The sequence below is a fragment of the Taudactylus pleione genome, unplaced genomic scaffold (genome assembly GCF_031769625.1).
Source record: "Taudactylus pleione unplaced genomic scaffold, aTauple2 ptg001014l, whole genome shotgun sequence".
Classification (NCBI taxonomy): Eukaryota; Metazoa; Chordata; class Amphibia; order Anura; family Myobatrachidae; genus Taudactylus; species Taudactylus pleione.
Genome location: NW_028285415.1, coordinates 1134029 through 1150389, shown reverse-complemented (window position 1 = coordinate 1150389; position 16361 = coordinate 1134029). Strand labels below are relative to the sequence as shown.

General features: G+C 45.6%; 1 protein-coding gene across 1 annotated transcript in view; it reads right to left on the bottom strand.

Annotated features, from left to right (window-relative positions):
• LOC148454302 (guanylate-binding protein 1-like) overlaps positions 1–16361 on the bottom strand; it is a 113312-nt gene that overhangs the window by 82658 nt on the left and 14293 nt on the right. Inside the window, exons 6-7 of the mRNA XM_088461089.1 lie at positions 5681–5868; positions 5325–5573 (exon numbers count right to left, since the gene is read on the bottom strand). Coding sequence (XP_088317215.1) covers positions 5325–5573; positions 5681–5868 — 437 coding nt within the window. The remainder of the gene's footprint in view (positions 1–5324; positions 5574–5680; positions 5869–16361) is intronic.

The window sequence follows — 16361 nt, the reverse complement described above, 5'->3', positions numbered from 1 at the left end:
TAGTTAACAGCGCAATTGTGCGTATTAATGTGTGTATGAGGAATGGTGCACTTAAATCTCACTAAGTGAACATCTAGCAGTGTGACATGCTGAGCCTGGTAGTTCCACATGCCCACTCTGTCAGCAGTCCCCCCCACCTTTCCAAGCTAAAAAGAAAAACCCTTTATTCTCCCAGTCTCTTGTGTGATTGCAAATGACACAAACCTAAGATAACACTCTAGTCTTTGAACTCATTTCATTGCAGGAAGCCTGCTAATGTTAGGTGTGTATTCTAACCGGACCACCTGGAGTGAGAGCAGACGTTATTCCAGGAATCTTATCTACACAAGCTAGTTGTCACTTGGCCATTTGCTCTATTCAGCAAATGCAATCCAATTTTGGCATACTGTAAAGCCATTTCTGATATATATATATATATCCTTTATAATACGTAAAGTAATGAAATGGGCTTTTGGTGAATTGCCGTAACCTATGGCGATGGTCACAGATGCATTCGCATGATGCGAATAGTATTATCGCCACATGTACTAAAGTGTGAGTTTATCTAAAATGGTGCTTAGGCGGCCATTTCGCAAAATGGCGTCTTGCGGCCAGTCGCAAGATGGTGTCGCTGCGATTCAATTTTAAACTGATCTTGTCTCAGCCAATTATCCAGTTTCAACACACCATTTGCACGCCCTCTGCAACTGCTGAAAGGAGCACCCACAGTCCATTTGCTGATATGCAAATTGAAGAGGTCACTGTTGAAGTACAACAGGATGAGGATACTGGTGTAGCCGGTGCTGAGGATGAAGTTGGCAAGGAGGATTCTGATGGTGATGTGGTTTGTTTAAATCAGGCTCAGGGGGAGACAGTTGTTGTCCGTGGGATGAAAAAGCCCATCAAGGTCATGCCTGGGCAGAAGACCAAACATTCCACCTCATTAGTCTGGAAATATTTCTATCCAAATCCGGACAACAACTGTCTTGCCATATGTATCATATGTAAAGGTGAAATCAGTAGGGGTAGGGACGTTAACCACCTAGGAACATCCTCCCTTATACATCACCTGCAGCGTGTTAATAAAAAGTTACTGTCAAGTTCAGAAACTTTGGCTAAGACCGTACGCAGTCCAGGGATACCTAAATCCCTTTGTCCTGTTGTATCCAAGTGCCTGCAAACCACACCCTCAACTCCCTCCTCGTCAATTTCCTCCTCAGTCAGGATCGGAAGTAGTCCTGCAGGCCATGTCACTGGCATGAATGACTCTCCTATCTGGGATTCCTCCGGAGGATCCTACATTGCTACGCCTATTGCTGCCGCTGCTGCTGTTGCTGCTGGGTGTCGTTCACAATCCCAGAGAGGAAGTAGGAACACCACTACTTTTACTAAACAATTGACCCTCCAACAGTCCTTAGTGAGGAGGATGAAGTACGACAGCAGTCATCCTGAAGCAAAACATATAACTGAGGCCTTGATTGCTATGTTGGTGTTAGACGTGCGTCCGGTATCCGCCATTAGTGCAGTGGGATTTAGACAATTGATGGAGGTAGTGTGTCCCCGGTTCCAAATCCCGTCTAGATTTCACTTCACTAGGCAGGCGATACCGAGACTGTACAGAAACGTCAGAAAAAGTGTCCTCAGTGTCCTGAAAAATGCTGTTGTACCCAATGTCCACTTAACCACGGACATGTGGACAAGTGGAACAGGGCAGACTAAGGACTATATGACCTCTTAGAGAAACTGAGGGAAATCATCGCCCAGTGGCTTATCCCACTTAGACTAACGCCACCAATATTGTGCGGGCATTACATCTTGGCAAATTCCAGCACGTCTCATGTTTTGCCTACACACTAAGTTTGGTGGTGCAGAATTTTCTGAAAAGTGACAGGGGTATGCAGGAGACGCTTTGGGTGGCCCGAAAAATTTCAGGCCACTTTCGCCATTCAGCTACTGCGTGCCGAAGACTGGAGCACCAGCAAACACTCTTGAACCTACCCCGCCATCACCTGAAGCAAGAGGTTGTGACACGGTGGAAATCAAACCTCAGAAAGCTTCAGAGGATGGAGGAGCAGCAAAAGGCCATTCAAACCTATACATCCACCTATGACATAGGCAAAGGAGGGGGTATGCACCTGACTCAAGCGCAGTGGAGAATGATTTCCACATTGTGCAAACTTCTCCAGCCCTTCGAACTTGCCACACGTGAAGTCAGTTCAGACACTGCCAGCTTGAGTCAGGTCATTCCCCTCGTCAGGCTTTTGCAGAAGCAGCTGGAGAAAGTGAAGGAGGAGCTAAGACGGAGCGATTCCGCTCGGCATGTGGGACTTGTGGATGAAGCCCTTCATTCGCTTTGCCAAGGTTCCAGGGTGGTCAATCTGTTGAAATCAGACCACTACATTTTGGCCACCGTGCTCAATCCTAGGTTTAAAGCCTATGTGGTGTCTCTCTTTCAGGCCGACACAAGCCTGCAGAGGTGCAAAGACCTGCTGGTGAAAACACTGTCAGCTGAAGTGGAACGTGACACGTTAACAGCTCAGTCTTCATTTTCTCCCGCAACTGGGGCTGCCAGGAAAAAAACTTAGGTATCCTAAGCAACCCGCTGGCGTTGATGCAGGGCAGGCAGGACCAAGTTTGGACATCTGGTCCAGACTGAAGGACCTGGCACAATTTCTGGCATGTCTACTGTCACTGCATATGATACTGTCACCATTGACAGAATGGTGGAGGATTACATCGGTGACAGCATCCAAGTAGGCATGTCAAACAGTCCTAGTGTATACGCACTGATGGGCTGGGGAATTGCTTATATTGAGGCAGAGGAACCAGTCTTTGGAGAAGCGTTGGCCACTGTACAGTAACATAATAAAAGCTCCCTTCACACAAGTGTTTTATTAAAGAAGGGACTGTGACCTATTCATTGTCGCTCCCCCATGTAGAGGGTTTATTTTAATATATATAAAATACAGTAACCATCAGAAGCAACAACACAATGTAATGAATGGAACCAGGCACATAACTAGGCCCCATAGCAAAAGTTTGTAAGGGCCCCTATTTGCATTCCAGTGGTAGAAAAAGACATGTAATATTGACAAGGAATACGCCCCCCCCCCCTCAGCTCTGGGCCCCATAGCAACTGCACCACTTGCACCTATGGTAGTTACGCCCATGAATGGAACCAATGGATGATTTATGTTCATTGTAGAATTTATCATAAGTGTTTTCACAAACAGAGATTTTAGTGATCTATTTATTAACATTATTTTTGCTAAAATAATGTGAAAAAGGATGTTTTGTGTTTTCACATCCTTTTCACATTATTTTAGTTTCACCTGCAGTTACTAAAGGGCAATTGGAGTAGAATTCATAAAATTCGACTCCATCCCCTAAGTATCAATTATTTTTAGTAAGCATATCGCATTTCCCATAATTGTAATGGAAAATGTGATCTGGCCAAAGTTAAATTGTGAAAAAAATACCTGGGGAGGTGGAGTTATCCAGGGTCTCCGCCAGTTACCGGACTCCTGCTCCGCTCTGATGTGGAGAGCAGAGCCCTGAGCCGGCCCCAGAGATTAGCTGTGTGGTCTAAACAGACCACATGCTGATTCACTTTAAAAAAAAAAAAGTAAAAAAAAAAAGTTAAAAAAAAAAAAAAACTTACCCGAGTCCATGGACCGGTGATCGGGGCTCCGGATATGTCCTCTCTCCGGTCAGCTGGTCTCCTATGCTGCACTGCAGCCCGGTCGTCACCTGACAGGGTCCCAGTGCAGTATGGAATGTCAGCTGACCGGAGGACATCACCAGAGCCAGGATCATGCAGGTAAGTGTAATTAAGGGAGAGGGGGGGTCCGCGATCATGGGGGGGGCATGGCGACAGGGGCGGGGCTTATCACTGGGGGAGGGGTAGCAGCGGCGGCCGGTCGGCACGTGCGCGGGGCACTTGTCACGGTATTTTGTATTGTGTGCGGAGGGGATTCGCAAGCTCTATCCCTGCAAGGAATTTGTAGTAAATCCCAGTGATATTACCTGAATTCGCAATGCGAATTCAGTCGGTAATATCACACTACAATCTGCATTACCAATGCGGATTGTAGTAAATAGAGCCCTTAGTGTTTAGTGTGTGCACCTGCATTTTCATTCTCCTGCATGGAACTACAAGTCTCAGCATGATTATGTTTAGATTATTGTTCTTATTGTTTAAAATCAGGCTGCACAGTCCAGTCCCCTTCCCTTCCTTTACTTTGTATATATTACACACTTGAAGGTAGATACTCCTTCTGCTTGGTTCTATCATCCCTCCCATGTACCCTTAGGTAATTTTAATCAGCACAAGTTCCTACATTGTTGTCTACATATTAGACTGGGCACTATTATAGGTAAGTCCTTGATAAATTGACATATTCTGTTAGTATTACGTATGTTAGGGACCCATCTGATGGGGTTGACCTTGACGTGGTAGATGGACATGCATTTCTGGCCAAACATATGCTAAGAACCTCATTTATTCACCATATTCATTGTAGAGTCTATCACAGTTATTTTGACTATCAGTATCTTTAGTGCATAGAGGACCTCATTCAGAGTCGGTCGTTGCGGCCGCACGGTTGTACGCCACCGATGTTCGCTAAACTGCGCATGCGTAAAATTCGCAGTGCGCATGCGCAAACTAGCTATTACAATCAGAAATTGCTCTCTCCTTCAACTTGGCCAGGTCGTTAGTTTGAGTAACAGGATGAGGCGTTTGTGGGTGGTAACAGGGGAAGGTGCTTGTGAACGGGGGAGTGGAGATCCGAAAGCAGGCATGCCTGACTATGCAAATGGCGTTTTATGGGAGTGCATAATTAACAAAGTAGTGTCATGGCACACGTGACATGGGAGGTTTTTACACTGACTTGATCGTAGTGCTTAAGAGAGGGTATGGTCAACCTTAAGGTCTACGACCAGCTCCAATGGTCTCGATTAATCCTTATATGCCCGGAGATGACATGTAATGGGGACGAGAAGGGGGTGTATTTTTAGTCTTATGGCCGCATCCTCCCCTCGCTCGTCCAGCTAACGATCCCATCTTAACGACGCAACTTGCGAGCGCTTCATTTGCATATCCGGCCCCTTTTACCTTACGACCGTGCGGCCGCAATGACAGACTCTGAATGAGGTCCAGAGTGTGCACCTGCATTTTCTTTTTCCATCTTTTACATTTTTTTACCAGTCAAAAAATTTGAAGCTTTTCAAAGTGGTTTCATGAGTGGAATTGTTGGTCATCTGTGGACAATTTGATCATTCATCAAGTAGCAGACATTTAGTGAAGGACAAGCTTAATAAAAAATTGCATTAGGTCAACTTACTGACTCCTGTTACTAAGGGTATTCCTGTAACACGTTTCACTTCAGCATTACGGAAGATATAGTCACAGAACTTCTTTGACTGAGCCACAAAATCAGGTTTAAGTTCACTCTCAGGAACTTGCTCCATCTTCTGGAGAACTTCCTTCTCAGCAGACGGATGGTCAAACGCAAAGCATTTCCGGCTACTGAAATACATTCGGATACATTGCTTGGGCTTATTAAATTCCATGTTCTTCATTGTTTTTTCAGCTTTTGTAAAAAGAAGAAGAAATAAAAATATAAACATTTATCACATTTTTTTCATATTCTATATCTAATAATATGAGAAATCTTAGATGCATTTTGCATGTACATACGAGTCTTTAACTTAAGGGCATTCTCTAGATATTCATCTTCTGTGACCACCTGTCCATCAATTACTAGTCCCAATGTAAAGTCTCTGACAGCCCAGATGAAGATGGGGAAATGCTCGGAGAATTCTGCTTCCTCATCATCATTGTTTTTAGCTTTCACCTTGATTAGCTCAGCAAGTTCCCCCACAAATCTATCAGAAGTAATTTAGGAAACATATCATATTTGTATTTATTAAAAGTCAATTTTGGTTCTATTTAAAAATTTCCAAAATAAAACCAACATCCCCACAAAATCGAGCACAGTAATTCTATTCAAAATAGATAATTTACAGTTGATATTGGGTTCCATTCGGATTTCAATGGTGCATTGGTTATTGTTTGAAGTACTAGTTAAAGTTCTAAATGTGTTCTATTCACCTCAATAGAATCCAAAAGCGACCCAAAATAGACACAATGATACAAAAGCATTCCTATTGCTAATTTCATATCCAAGATTTTTTAAAGTCATTGTTTTGCCCTTAAATCCCCGATTTATAAAGCCAACATGCCCCTCATGCTTCTCTCCCATGTTTTTTTCTCCGTCGTAGTGAGTTTTCAGAAAATTCTACATGATTTAAAATCAAATAGGACCGTTTCTGATGGGTCAATAGAAAATGGTGATTTTTGTTCAATTTTCAAATGGACGGTTAGTAAATAAACTGTTTTACAGATGATTAAGGGGAAGCACCAATGGTCTAATTGAAGTGCTATTTGGGTGCGAAGTCAAATTTAATGGTGGTTTTGAGTCAGTTTTGCCTTTAGTAAATACCTGATTGTTAAAATCACCACAAAACTGACTGGGACTGAAAATCAACCCTTAGTAAATTTACGCCATGGTCTAGACTAAATTTAAGTGGGCAGTTTTGCAGAAAAAAAATAAAAATAAAATAAAATATTTATATTATATATATATATATATTTCTATATATATATTTTCATGAGCAACTGGAGAAGTAACCAGTTACAATCCATCCTGATTAGGTAGGAGCCTGTGGAGCCACCACTGCCTGGCAATGCTCAGTCAGAGCAGGAGATTATTGACATATACTGTAGCTGAAGTCATTGACTCTGAAAGTCCTTGAGGTGCAAGCTACATACACTGTACATATCATGGGGGTTAGCAGAGTGATGCAGTTCCAGTCCTTTGTCCTCGTACACCTAGCATCTTTATGCCATAAGGCCTGAGACATCAGACGTGACTAATAGCATATATACCATAGAATTTTGTGCCTTAGGCGCACTGCAGATGCAGCGATAAGCCACTCACAGTGTACCTGAGATGCTGGGCTGGTAATTTCCTGTCTCAGGAATTGGTATAACAAATAAAAAGTCACACATGAAGCAAAATGAAAACATGGTGGAAGGAAAAGCGACGATAGCCATGTAGCTTTGTCACTTTTAGTTATTTTAATTATGTGAATATGATGAACATTTTGAGAAAAAAATAAAAAAGACACTTAGCCTGGTTGAGTTCACCGAGAACTGGCATGCAGAGAGAGACTACAGCAGCAGTACATGAGGACACATCTATACACAGCGCATAACCTGAGACCACATTGTGGAAGTCAAAGCACAAGAACATAACAAATGCCAGAACCTCATATTTGGAGCACCAGATGTTTACCAGAGCCCAGCACACTTTATGTAATATGTAAATCTCAATCTGCTGGAACTGAACAGAGGATGCAGCCACCTTGGAAGAACCCAAAACAGATTTCCAAATGAAAAAAATAATATAAATACATTTGTAAGAGGGTGAAGAACAGGCCTTGTATAGATACAGAGGGGCCCCTCCCCCCACTGTGCACAGAGAACACATCACAGCATCAGGTCAGGGACGGAACTACTGGCGGTGCAGACAGTGTTTTGCACCAGGGCCCGTGGCAATCAAGGGGCCCACAGCTAGCAGTGTTATCAGAGAGCAGTACAGTTCTAATAATGAGTCAAATTGACTCATTAGAGAACACTGTGACCGGTCGCAGGAAAGGGGTAAACTTTGTATCCTCTACCTTTCACTCTAGACTGAAGTGACTATCTACATACTCCATCTCCCTCAGCTCCTTTACTGGATCCCCGCCCCTTTGTCTATTGTTCTACACCTTCCTATCTCTGACCGAGAGCACACACCCTAACCCTAGTCCCCGCCCCTCTATTGTTCAACACCTTGCTATCTCTGACTGAGACTCCACCCCTTACCCTGAGTCCCTGCTTCCGCCTCTCCTCTGTCTATTCTTCCAGACCCTCCTATCCCTGCCTGAGACCACAAGCCCTAACCCAGAGTACCTGCCCCATCCTCTTCAATCTAGCCCCATCTCTCCTTTCCTGTGCCATGGAGCTCAACAGGGACCACATAGATCCTCCTTCTGAACAGGTAATTGCCAGTTGAGGTGTGAACATATTTTGTAGAGGGGTGTATTTGTTTTTTTTTCTGGGGGGAAGGGCATTTGTGTGTATTTTATTTTTGTCTGTTGTAGTGGTGGTGTATTAATTGTGTGTGTGTGTTTGTGTTGTTAACGGTCAATTGATTAAGTGTGCCCCAAAACAGAGTCCTTTGTTTCCTTTTTCTTTTGGACACTTTCGAATTGTTGAATCTTGACTCTGGGGTGCATCACTAGTAGGCTAAGACTTTCCCTAGCATCTGTTGATCACATATAGGGATTTATCTAGTTGACTTTTTATAAGTACAGATAATATAACCACTACTATTTTTTTTAGAAAAGCTCTATCTAATTAAGTTAATAAATTGCTGTAATACTTCACTGTTTTTAGCCTGTGCGGTTAGGGACCCTATTTTTCTATGACGATTGTGTTTGCATGTGTAATGGGTGTATAACCACAAGGCTCTATGCATTATAGGGAGGGTCACTGCAATGCTCTCTGCATTATAAGGTGGGCACTGGTGGTCTCTGTATTACATGGTGGTCACTGCAATGTTTTCTGCATTATATGGTGGTCACTTCACTGTTCTCTGAGTTATTTGGTGGTGACTGCAATGTTCTTTGTATTATATGGTGGTCACATTTATATTATATGACGATCACTGTGACACTCTGCATTATACAGTATGGTGCTACTGATACCCTTTGTGCTGTGAGGCCATGCCCCCTTCCCCACAAGACCACACTTACTTTCTGGGCATGTGCAAAATTTCCCTGATTTGCGGTGTGTCTGTGTGTGTGTGGGGGGCGCATCACTTACTAGTTCCGCCACTTCTGCAGATATATAACATGTATTTAGGAAGAACAAATTCTATCCAAAGCTAAACAAACGATTTCAGAGTGGTAACCAAGTATCACAAGGAAAATTTAAATCCATCACACAACTGTAGTGCTGAAAACTATTAAACTTGCATGAATGTCCCTTGACATGACTGCGACAAAAGTTAGTATTTACCTGCACTGAAGAATAGAATACATGTATTTTTGCAGCCCTTGCATTGTAACATGGTTTGTTCCATATGCAAACTTATTCCATTTTTTGGTTCACTCCCAACCAGAATAAGCCAGAATACTGATTCTATGCCATTGGGTGTATTATTCAGCACAGCAAACAGTAACCTTTGCTTTGACTTATGAAGCAAATGATCAGCCCATACTTTATGCACTACACACGATTCCTCACCATCAGCCACATGACTGACAGTGACCTTGTCCTCCAAAATACAACTATCAATCTCCTTCCTTCTGCAAAACTGCTTCAGCTGGGCTGCTCTAGAAATGAATCTCCATCTGATAAAAGCCTAAGTTATGTTTTTATTTAGTCATAATTAATTTATTTGAGGAGCATTTTGTCCGCGATGTGAACTGGTTTTATATTTATGTTTGTTTGTCTTTAAGTAACTTCAGTTGTATTCAATTATTAAACTATTCATAGAGCAGGATGCAGCCTATAGCCAATCAGATCAGTGCAAAGGCAACAGGGGTAACACTTTCCTGTAGAATGAATGATGGATTCACTTCAACATAGGGATTGTGGTTGATACATCATTCCCATCTCTACTATAACCTTAATGGGTTCACTAGTTACAGTACAGTATAGCTTATATAGTGTAGTAAAGGAAAATGGGTGGAGTTGAGTAATTTTAGATACTGCGCACACATGGAAACCCTAAAGTGTCGCAGTGCGTATGCGCCCCGATGTTGTGCTTATAAATTCACAGTAACCATTCAGGCGCAGGCAGGAAGAACTGTGTAGGCAATGTATAGGGTGATACTGAGCAGCAGGGCCGGTGCAACACACTCAGAAAAAGCATGCACTGCAGGGAGGCACCAGACTGCACTCTGCCCACCGGTGTCCACTGTTGCTGCCACGGCTACTGCATAGGCTGTCAAACTGTATGACAGGCAGGCAGCCGGGCAATGTATAATAGTAGCGGTGAGTCTGGCTCTCTACATATACATTACAGTGGGCAATGCTGCTGCTGCCTGCGTGCTCTTCCCCCTCCCTCATCTCCCACACTATCTGCATGGACAGGGAGTGATGTCATGATGTCTCTCCCACAGTCCAGTCCCTAAGTGCACTGTGCAGAGGAGCCAATCTGCTAGAAGCAGAAGAGGTGGTACTATCACAGAGAGACAGACTGGTGTCAGACAGACAGACAGCGTGGTAGCAGTGCAGCACTAGTGTGTACCTCCCCTGCCCTGCTCACAGTCACGCATTGGGGGTGAGTTCTGCAGCGGCCTGCACATGTTATTAATGGAGGAATGAGAATGATGAGGAGGAAGAATGAGAATGAGGAGGAGGAAGAATGAGAATGAGGAGGAGGAAGAATGAGAATGAGGAGGAGGAAGAATGAGAATGAGGAAGAATGAGAATGAGGAGGAGGAATGAGGGAGGAGAGAGAGGAGGAGGAGGAATGAGGGAGGAGAGAGAGGAGGAGGAGGAATGAGGGAGGAGAGAGAGGAGGAGGAGGAATGATGATGAGGATTGTGGAGGAGGAATTATGATGATGAGGAGGAGGATTGTGGAGGAGGAATTATGATGATGAGGAGGAGGATTGTGGAGGAGGAGTGATGATGATGAGGAGGAGGATTGTGGAGGAGGAGTGATGATGATGAGGAGGAGGATTGTGGAGGAGTGATGATGATGAGGATTGTGGATGAGGAATGATGATGATGAGGAGGAGGATTGTGGAGGAGTGATGATGATGATGAGGAGGAGGGATGATGATGATGAGGAGGATTGTGGAGGAGGGATGATGATGTGGAAGGATGATGATGAGGAGTAGGATTGTGGAGGAGGGATGATGATGTGGAGGAAGGATGATGATGAGGAGTAGGATTGTGGAGGAGGAAGGATGATGATGAGAAGTAGGATTGTGGAGGAGGAAGGATGATGATGATGAGGAGTAGGATTGTGGAGGAGGAAGGATGATGATGAGGAGTAGGATTGTGGAGGAAGGATGATGATGAGGAGTAGGATTGTGGAGGAGGAAGGATGATGATGAGGAGTAGGATTGTGGAGGAGGAAGGATGATGATGAGGAGTAGGATTGTGGAGGAGGAAGGATGATGAGGAGGAGGAGGATTGTGGAGGAGGGATGATGATGAGGAGGATTGTGGAGGAGGGATGATGATGTGGAAGGATGATGATGAGGAGTAGGATTGTGGAGGAGGGATGATGATGTGGAGGAAGGATGATGATGAGGAGTAGGATTGTGGAGGAGGAAGGATGATGATGAGAAGTAGGATTGTGGAGGAGGAAGGATGATGATGATGAGGAGTAGGATTGTGGAGGAGGAAGGATGATGATGAGGAGTAGGATTGTGGAGGAAGGATGATGATGAGGAGTAGGATTGTGGAGGAGGAAGGATGATGATGAGGAGGAGGATTGTGGAGGAGGGATGATGATGAGGAGGATTGTGGAGGTGGATGAGGGATGATGAGGATTATGGAGGTGGAGTAGGGATGATGATGATGATGAGGATTGTGGAGGTGGGATGATGATGATGAGGAGGAATGTGGAGGAGGAATATGGAGGAGGAATGATGATGATGAGGAATGTGAAGGAAGAATTATGATGAGGAGGAATGATGAGGAGGAGGAGGAATGTGCAGAACGAATGAGGAGGAATGTGGAGGAGGAATGATGATGATGAGGAAGAACGGAGGAGGAAGAATGTAGAGGAGGAATGATGATTATGATGAGGAGGAGGAAGAGGAGGAGAAATAATGAGGAGGAGGAGCTTTACTTTGGTGTAATATGTATAAGGAGATTTGCTGTGGGGTAATGTCTATAAGGACTACTTCTGTGTGGTGTAACATGCATAAGGGGATCTACGGTGTGGCCTAACCAGGGCCAGCAACAGATATTATGGGGCCCAGTACACAATATTTAGGGTCCCCCCATCCCCGGTTGAAGCAGAAGGTGACAGGGAGAGGGTAACAGGTAGAGGAAAAGGGTAACAGAGAGACACAGAGAGAGACACAGAGAGAGAGACACAGAGAGAGAGACACAGAGAGAGAGACACAGAGAGAGAGACACAGAGAGAGAGACACAGAGAGAGAGACACAGAGAGAGAGACACAGAGAGAGAGACACAGAGAGAGAGACACAGAGAGAGAGACACAGAGAGAGAGACACAGAGAGAGAGACACACAGAGGGAGACACACAGAGGGAGACACACAGAGGGAGACACACAGAGGGAGACACACAGAGGGAGACACACAGAGGGAGACACACAGAGGGAGACACACAGAGGGAGACACACAGAGGGAGACACACAGAGGGAGACACACAGAGGGAGACACACAGAGGGAGACACACAGAGGGAGACACACAGAGGGAGACACACAGAGGGAGACACACAGAGGGAGACACACAGAGGGAGACACACAGAGGGAGACACAGAGGGAGACACACAGAGGGAGACACAGAGGGAGACACAGAGGGAGACACAGAGGGAGACAGACACAGAGAGACTCCCAGAGAGACACAGAGAGACTCCCAGAGAGACACAGAGAGACTCCCTGACCTTACCTTTCACTCAGTGAGCCGCTATCTACAGCATCTTTCCCTGGCCGACACAGCAGGGCAGAGCCCTATGAGTGATGGTGGAGACCAGGTCCTCATACCCTTTGCACAAGGCCGGTCACTACATTGTGATGTCAGGCCCCCGGCAAAAGCAGTTTCAGAGAGGACATGGTAAAAGGAGGGGAAATGACGGGAGAAGAGGTTATGACCCAACAAATTGTGGTATAATGTGTATAAGGGGATCTACTGTGTGGCATAACATGTATCAGGGGAAAGGGGTATTACTTTGTGATGTAATGTGAATAACAGACACTACTGTATGGTGTAATGTGACTAATGAACACTAATGTGCAGTGTAATGGGAATTGGCACATTTGTGTGACCACTCTCCTCACTCGTGAGATTACTTTCCTTTATTTTTTACAGTCGTACCTTCGGCGCACTCTGGGCCTGATTCAGACCCGCTCGCAAGTGGGTCGATAGTTGCTCAGTGCGCACGCACTGCGCTTGCCCCGGAGCGAGCGCAAAAAGCACTCGCTCCGTGGCTCACTACAAAAGGGGCAGCTGTCGATGTTGATCGACAGCTTGCCCCATTTTGTAGGAGTGGCGGGGGGGTGGCTTCACAAACGGAGGCGTTCCCATGCGATGTCAGTGAGAGAGCTTCTGGCTCTATTAGAGCCAGAAGCTCTCTGGGGCTTGCGGCCACGAGACCCTACCACAAGCGTCTCATAGCAAGCCCGATGTTCGTGATGGTCTTGTCCATCGCGACCATCAACCTGGCCGCTCGCAATAGCTGTAGGTGGTAACCCACAGCTATGCGTGCGGCCAGGAGGCCGCAACAAAAAAACAAGCGTCCGCCCTGATTCAGAGTGAGCGCTCGCTTTTTGCGAGCGGCTCTGAATCAGTCCCTGTTTAAGATTATTATTATTATCATTTATTTATATGGCGCCACAAGTTTTCCGCAGCGCCTTACAAAGTACATAAACAAATAGATTGATATACAGTGACTTACAGTACAGTACAATACAATACATTACAGGACATGGCTAATGTACATTGCTACATTCACGACCATAACACCCAGATAAGCAACAATGCAAAGCAATCAACCGTTAGGTGCCCTGGTAGAGAGTAAGAAGTAGATGACGGTATAGTAAGGAGATGCACAAGAGGGTAGAGGGCCCTGCTCATAGGAGCTTACATTCTAAGGGGGAGGGACAGACAAACAGGGATGACACACATGGGGTAGGCAGGGAGGAAGGAGTATGTAGCAGCAAGTTAAGATGAGAGCTGGAAGGCTTTGATGAAATAGTGGGTCTTGAGAGCCCGTTTGAAGGATTGTAGAGAGGTGGAGTCTCTGATGGGAAGCGGTAGAGTTCCAAAGGTTTGGAGCAGCACGGGCAAAATCTTGGAGGCGGGAGTGGGAGGAAGTAATCAGCTGGCATGAAAGGCGGCGTGCATTTGCTGAACGAAGAGGGCGGACAGGAGAGTGAAGGGAGATGAGATCAGAGATGTAAATGAGAGAGGAATGGCTAAGGGCTTTGTAAGTGAGCGTGAGAACCTTAAATTGGATTCTAAAGGGGAAGGGGAGCCAGTGGACGGCTTGTAGGAGAGGGGAGGCAGATGCAGAGCGTTTTGAGAGGAAGATGAGCCGAGCAGCAGCATTAAGGATAGACTGGAGAGGAGAGAGATGGGATTTGGGGAGGCCAGATAGGAGAAGGTTACAGTAGTCCAATCTGGAGATGACCAATGAGTGTATGAGGGTTTTAGTGGCATCCTGGGTGAGAAAGGGTCTAATCTTGGAAATATTTTTAAGATGAAAGCGACAGGACTGTGAGAGATTCTGGATATGTGGTTTGAAGGAGAGGGTGGAGTCCAGGATAACTCCAAGACAGCGCACTTTGGGCTAGAGGAGATAGTTGTGCCATCAATTGATAAAGAAATGGTGGGAAGTGTGGTTATGTAGGGGGGAGTGAAGATGATTAGCTCAGTCTTAGACATATTAAGTTTAAGAAATCGCTGGGACATCCAGGAAGAAATGGCAGAGAGACAGTTGGAGACACGAGTGAGGAGAGAGGGAGAGAGGTCAGGGGAGGAAAGGTAGATCTGAGTATCATCAGCATAGAGATGATATTGGAGGTCAAAAGAGCTGATGAGTTCACCTAGTGAGGATGTATAGAGTGAGAAAAGGAGAGGTCCAAGAACAGAACCTTGGGGAACACCCACTGTAAGAGGCTGTGGGGGAGAAGAGGAGTCATGAGAGGAGACAGAGAAGGATCGGTCAGAGAGGTAGGAGGATAGCCAGGAGAGGGCAGTGTCACGCAGACCAAGGGAGTGAAGGATTTGCAGAAGGAGAGGGTGGTCCACAGTGTCAAAAGCAACAGAAAGGTCAAGGAGAATGAGCAGAGAGTAGTGGCCCTTGGATTTAGCAGCAAGGAGGTCATTGCTGACTTTTGTGAGGGCAGTTTCAGTGGAGTGGAGAGAACGGAAGCCAGACTGAAAAGGGTCAAGGAGGGAATGAGAGGAAAGAAAGGCGGTAAGGCGCTTGAAAACAGCACGCTCAAGGAGCTTGGAAGCAAAAGGGAGGAGAGAGATGGGACGGTAGTTGGAGAGAGTGTGGGAATCAGGGGTTCTTTTTTTTTGTATGGGGGAGACAAGGGCATGTTTAAATGCAGACGGGACAGTGCCTGATGATAGGGAGAGATTAAGGAGGTGGGCAAGATGGGAGCAGGCAGAAGGAGAGAGGTAGCGGAGGAGACGTGAAGGTATAGGGTCAAGGGGGAGGTGGAAGGGGGGGAGGACTGGATGAGGGACATGACTTCCTCTCCAGATACAGGGGAGAAGAAAGTTAGAGTCGGTAAAATAGAAGGAGAGGGGTGATCTGGGAAGAGAGGAGGTGGATGGCAGGGGGACTGGTGGGATATGATGTCCTGACGTATGGAGTCAAATTTTAGATGTAAAGTAGGTAGCAAAATCAAGGGCAGAGAGCAAGGAGGGGAGGCGAGGAGGGGGTGGGCGGAGGAGGGAGTTGAAGGTGGTGAAGAGACATTGGGGATTTGAGGACTGAGAGGAGATGAGGTTCTTGAAGTGTGACTGTTTAGAAAGGGAAAGGGCAGCAATGTATGATGAGAGCATAAATTTGAAATGGAGAAAATCAGCCTTAGAGCGTGATCTTCTCCACTGTCGCTCGGCAGTTCGAGAACACTTTTGCAGGTATCTGGTGCATTTGGAATGCCAGGGTTGAGGTGTAAATCTGCGGGGGTGAATAGTGATCGCCGGAGCAACAGAGTCCAGAGCAGAAGTAAGGGAGGTATTGTATAGATAAATGGCTTGTTCAGGGCAAGAGAGAGAGAGGATAGGGGAGAGAAGTGAGTCAAGCTGGGAAGAAAAAGAAATGGTGTCAATCGCATCAATGTTACGCTTAGTGATAGTGGCCAAAGGAGGTGGAGGAAGGGAAGGAGAGAGGGATAGGTTAAAAGAGAGAAGGTGATGGTCTGAGAGGGGGAATGGGGAATTGGAGTAATCAGAAATATCACAACGGTGTGTAAAGACCAGGTCAAGCGAATGCCCACTCACATGGGAGGGTGAGGAGGTCCATTGGGAGAGACCAAATGAAGACATGAGGGTGAGGAGTTTGGAGGCAAAGGCTTCTGTGGGAATATCAATAGGAATATT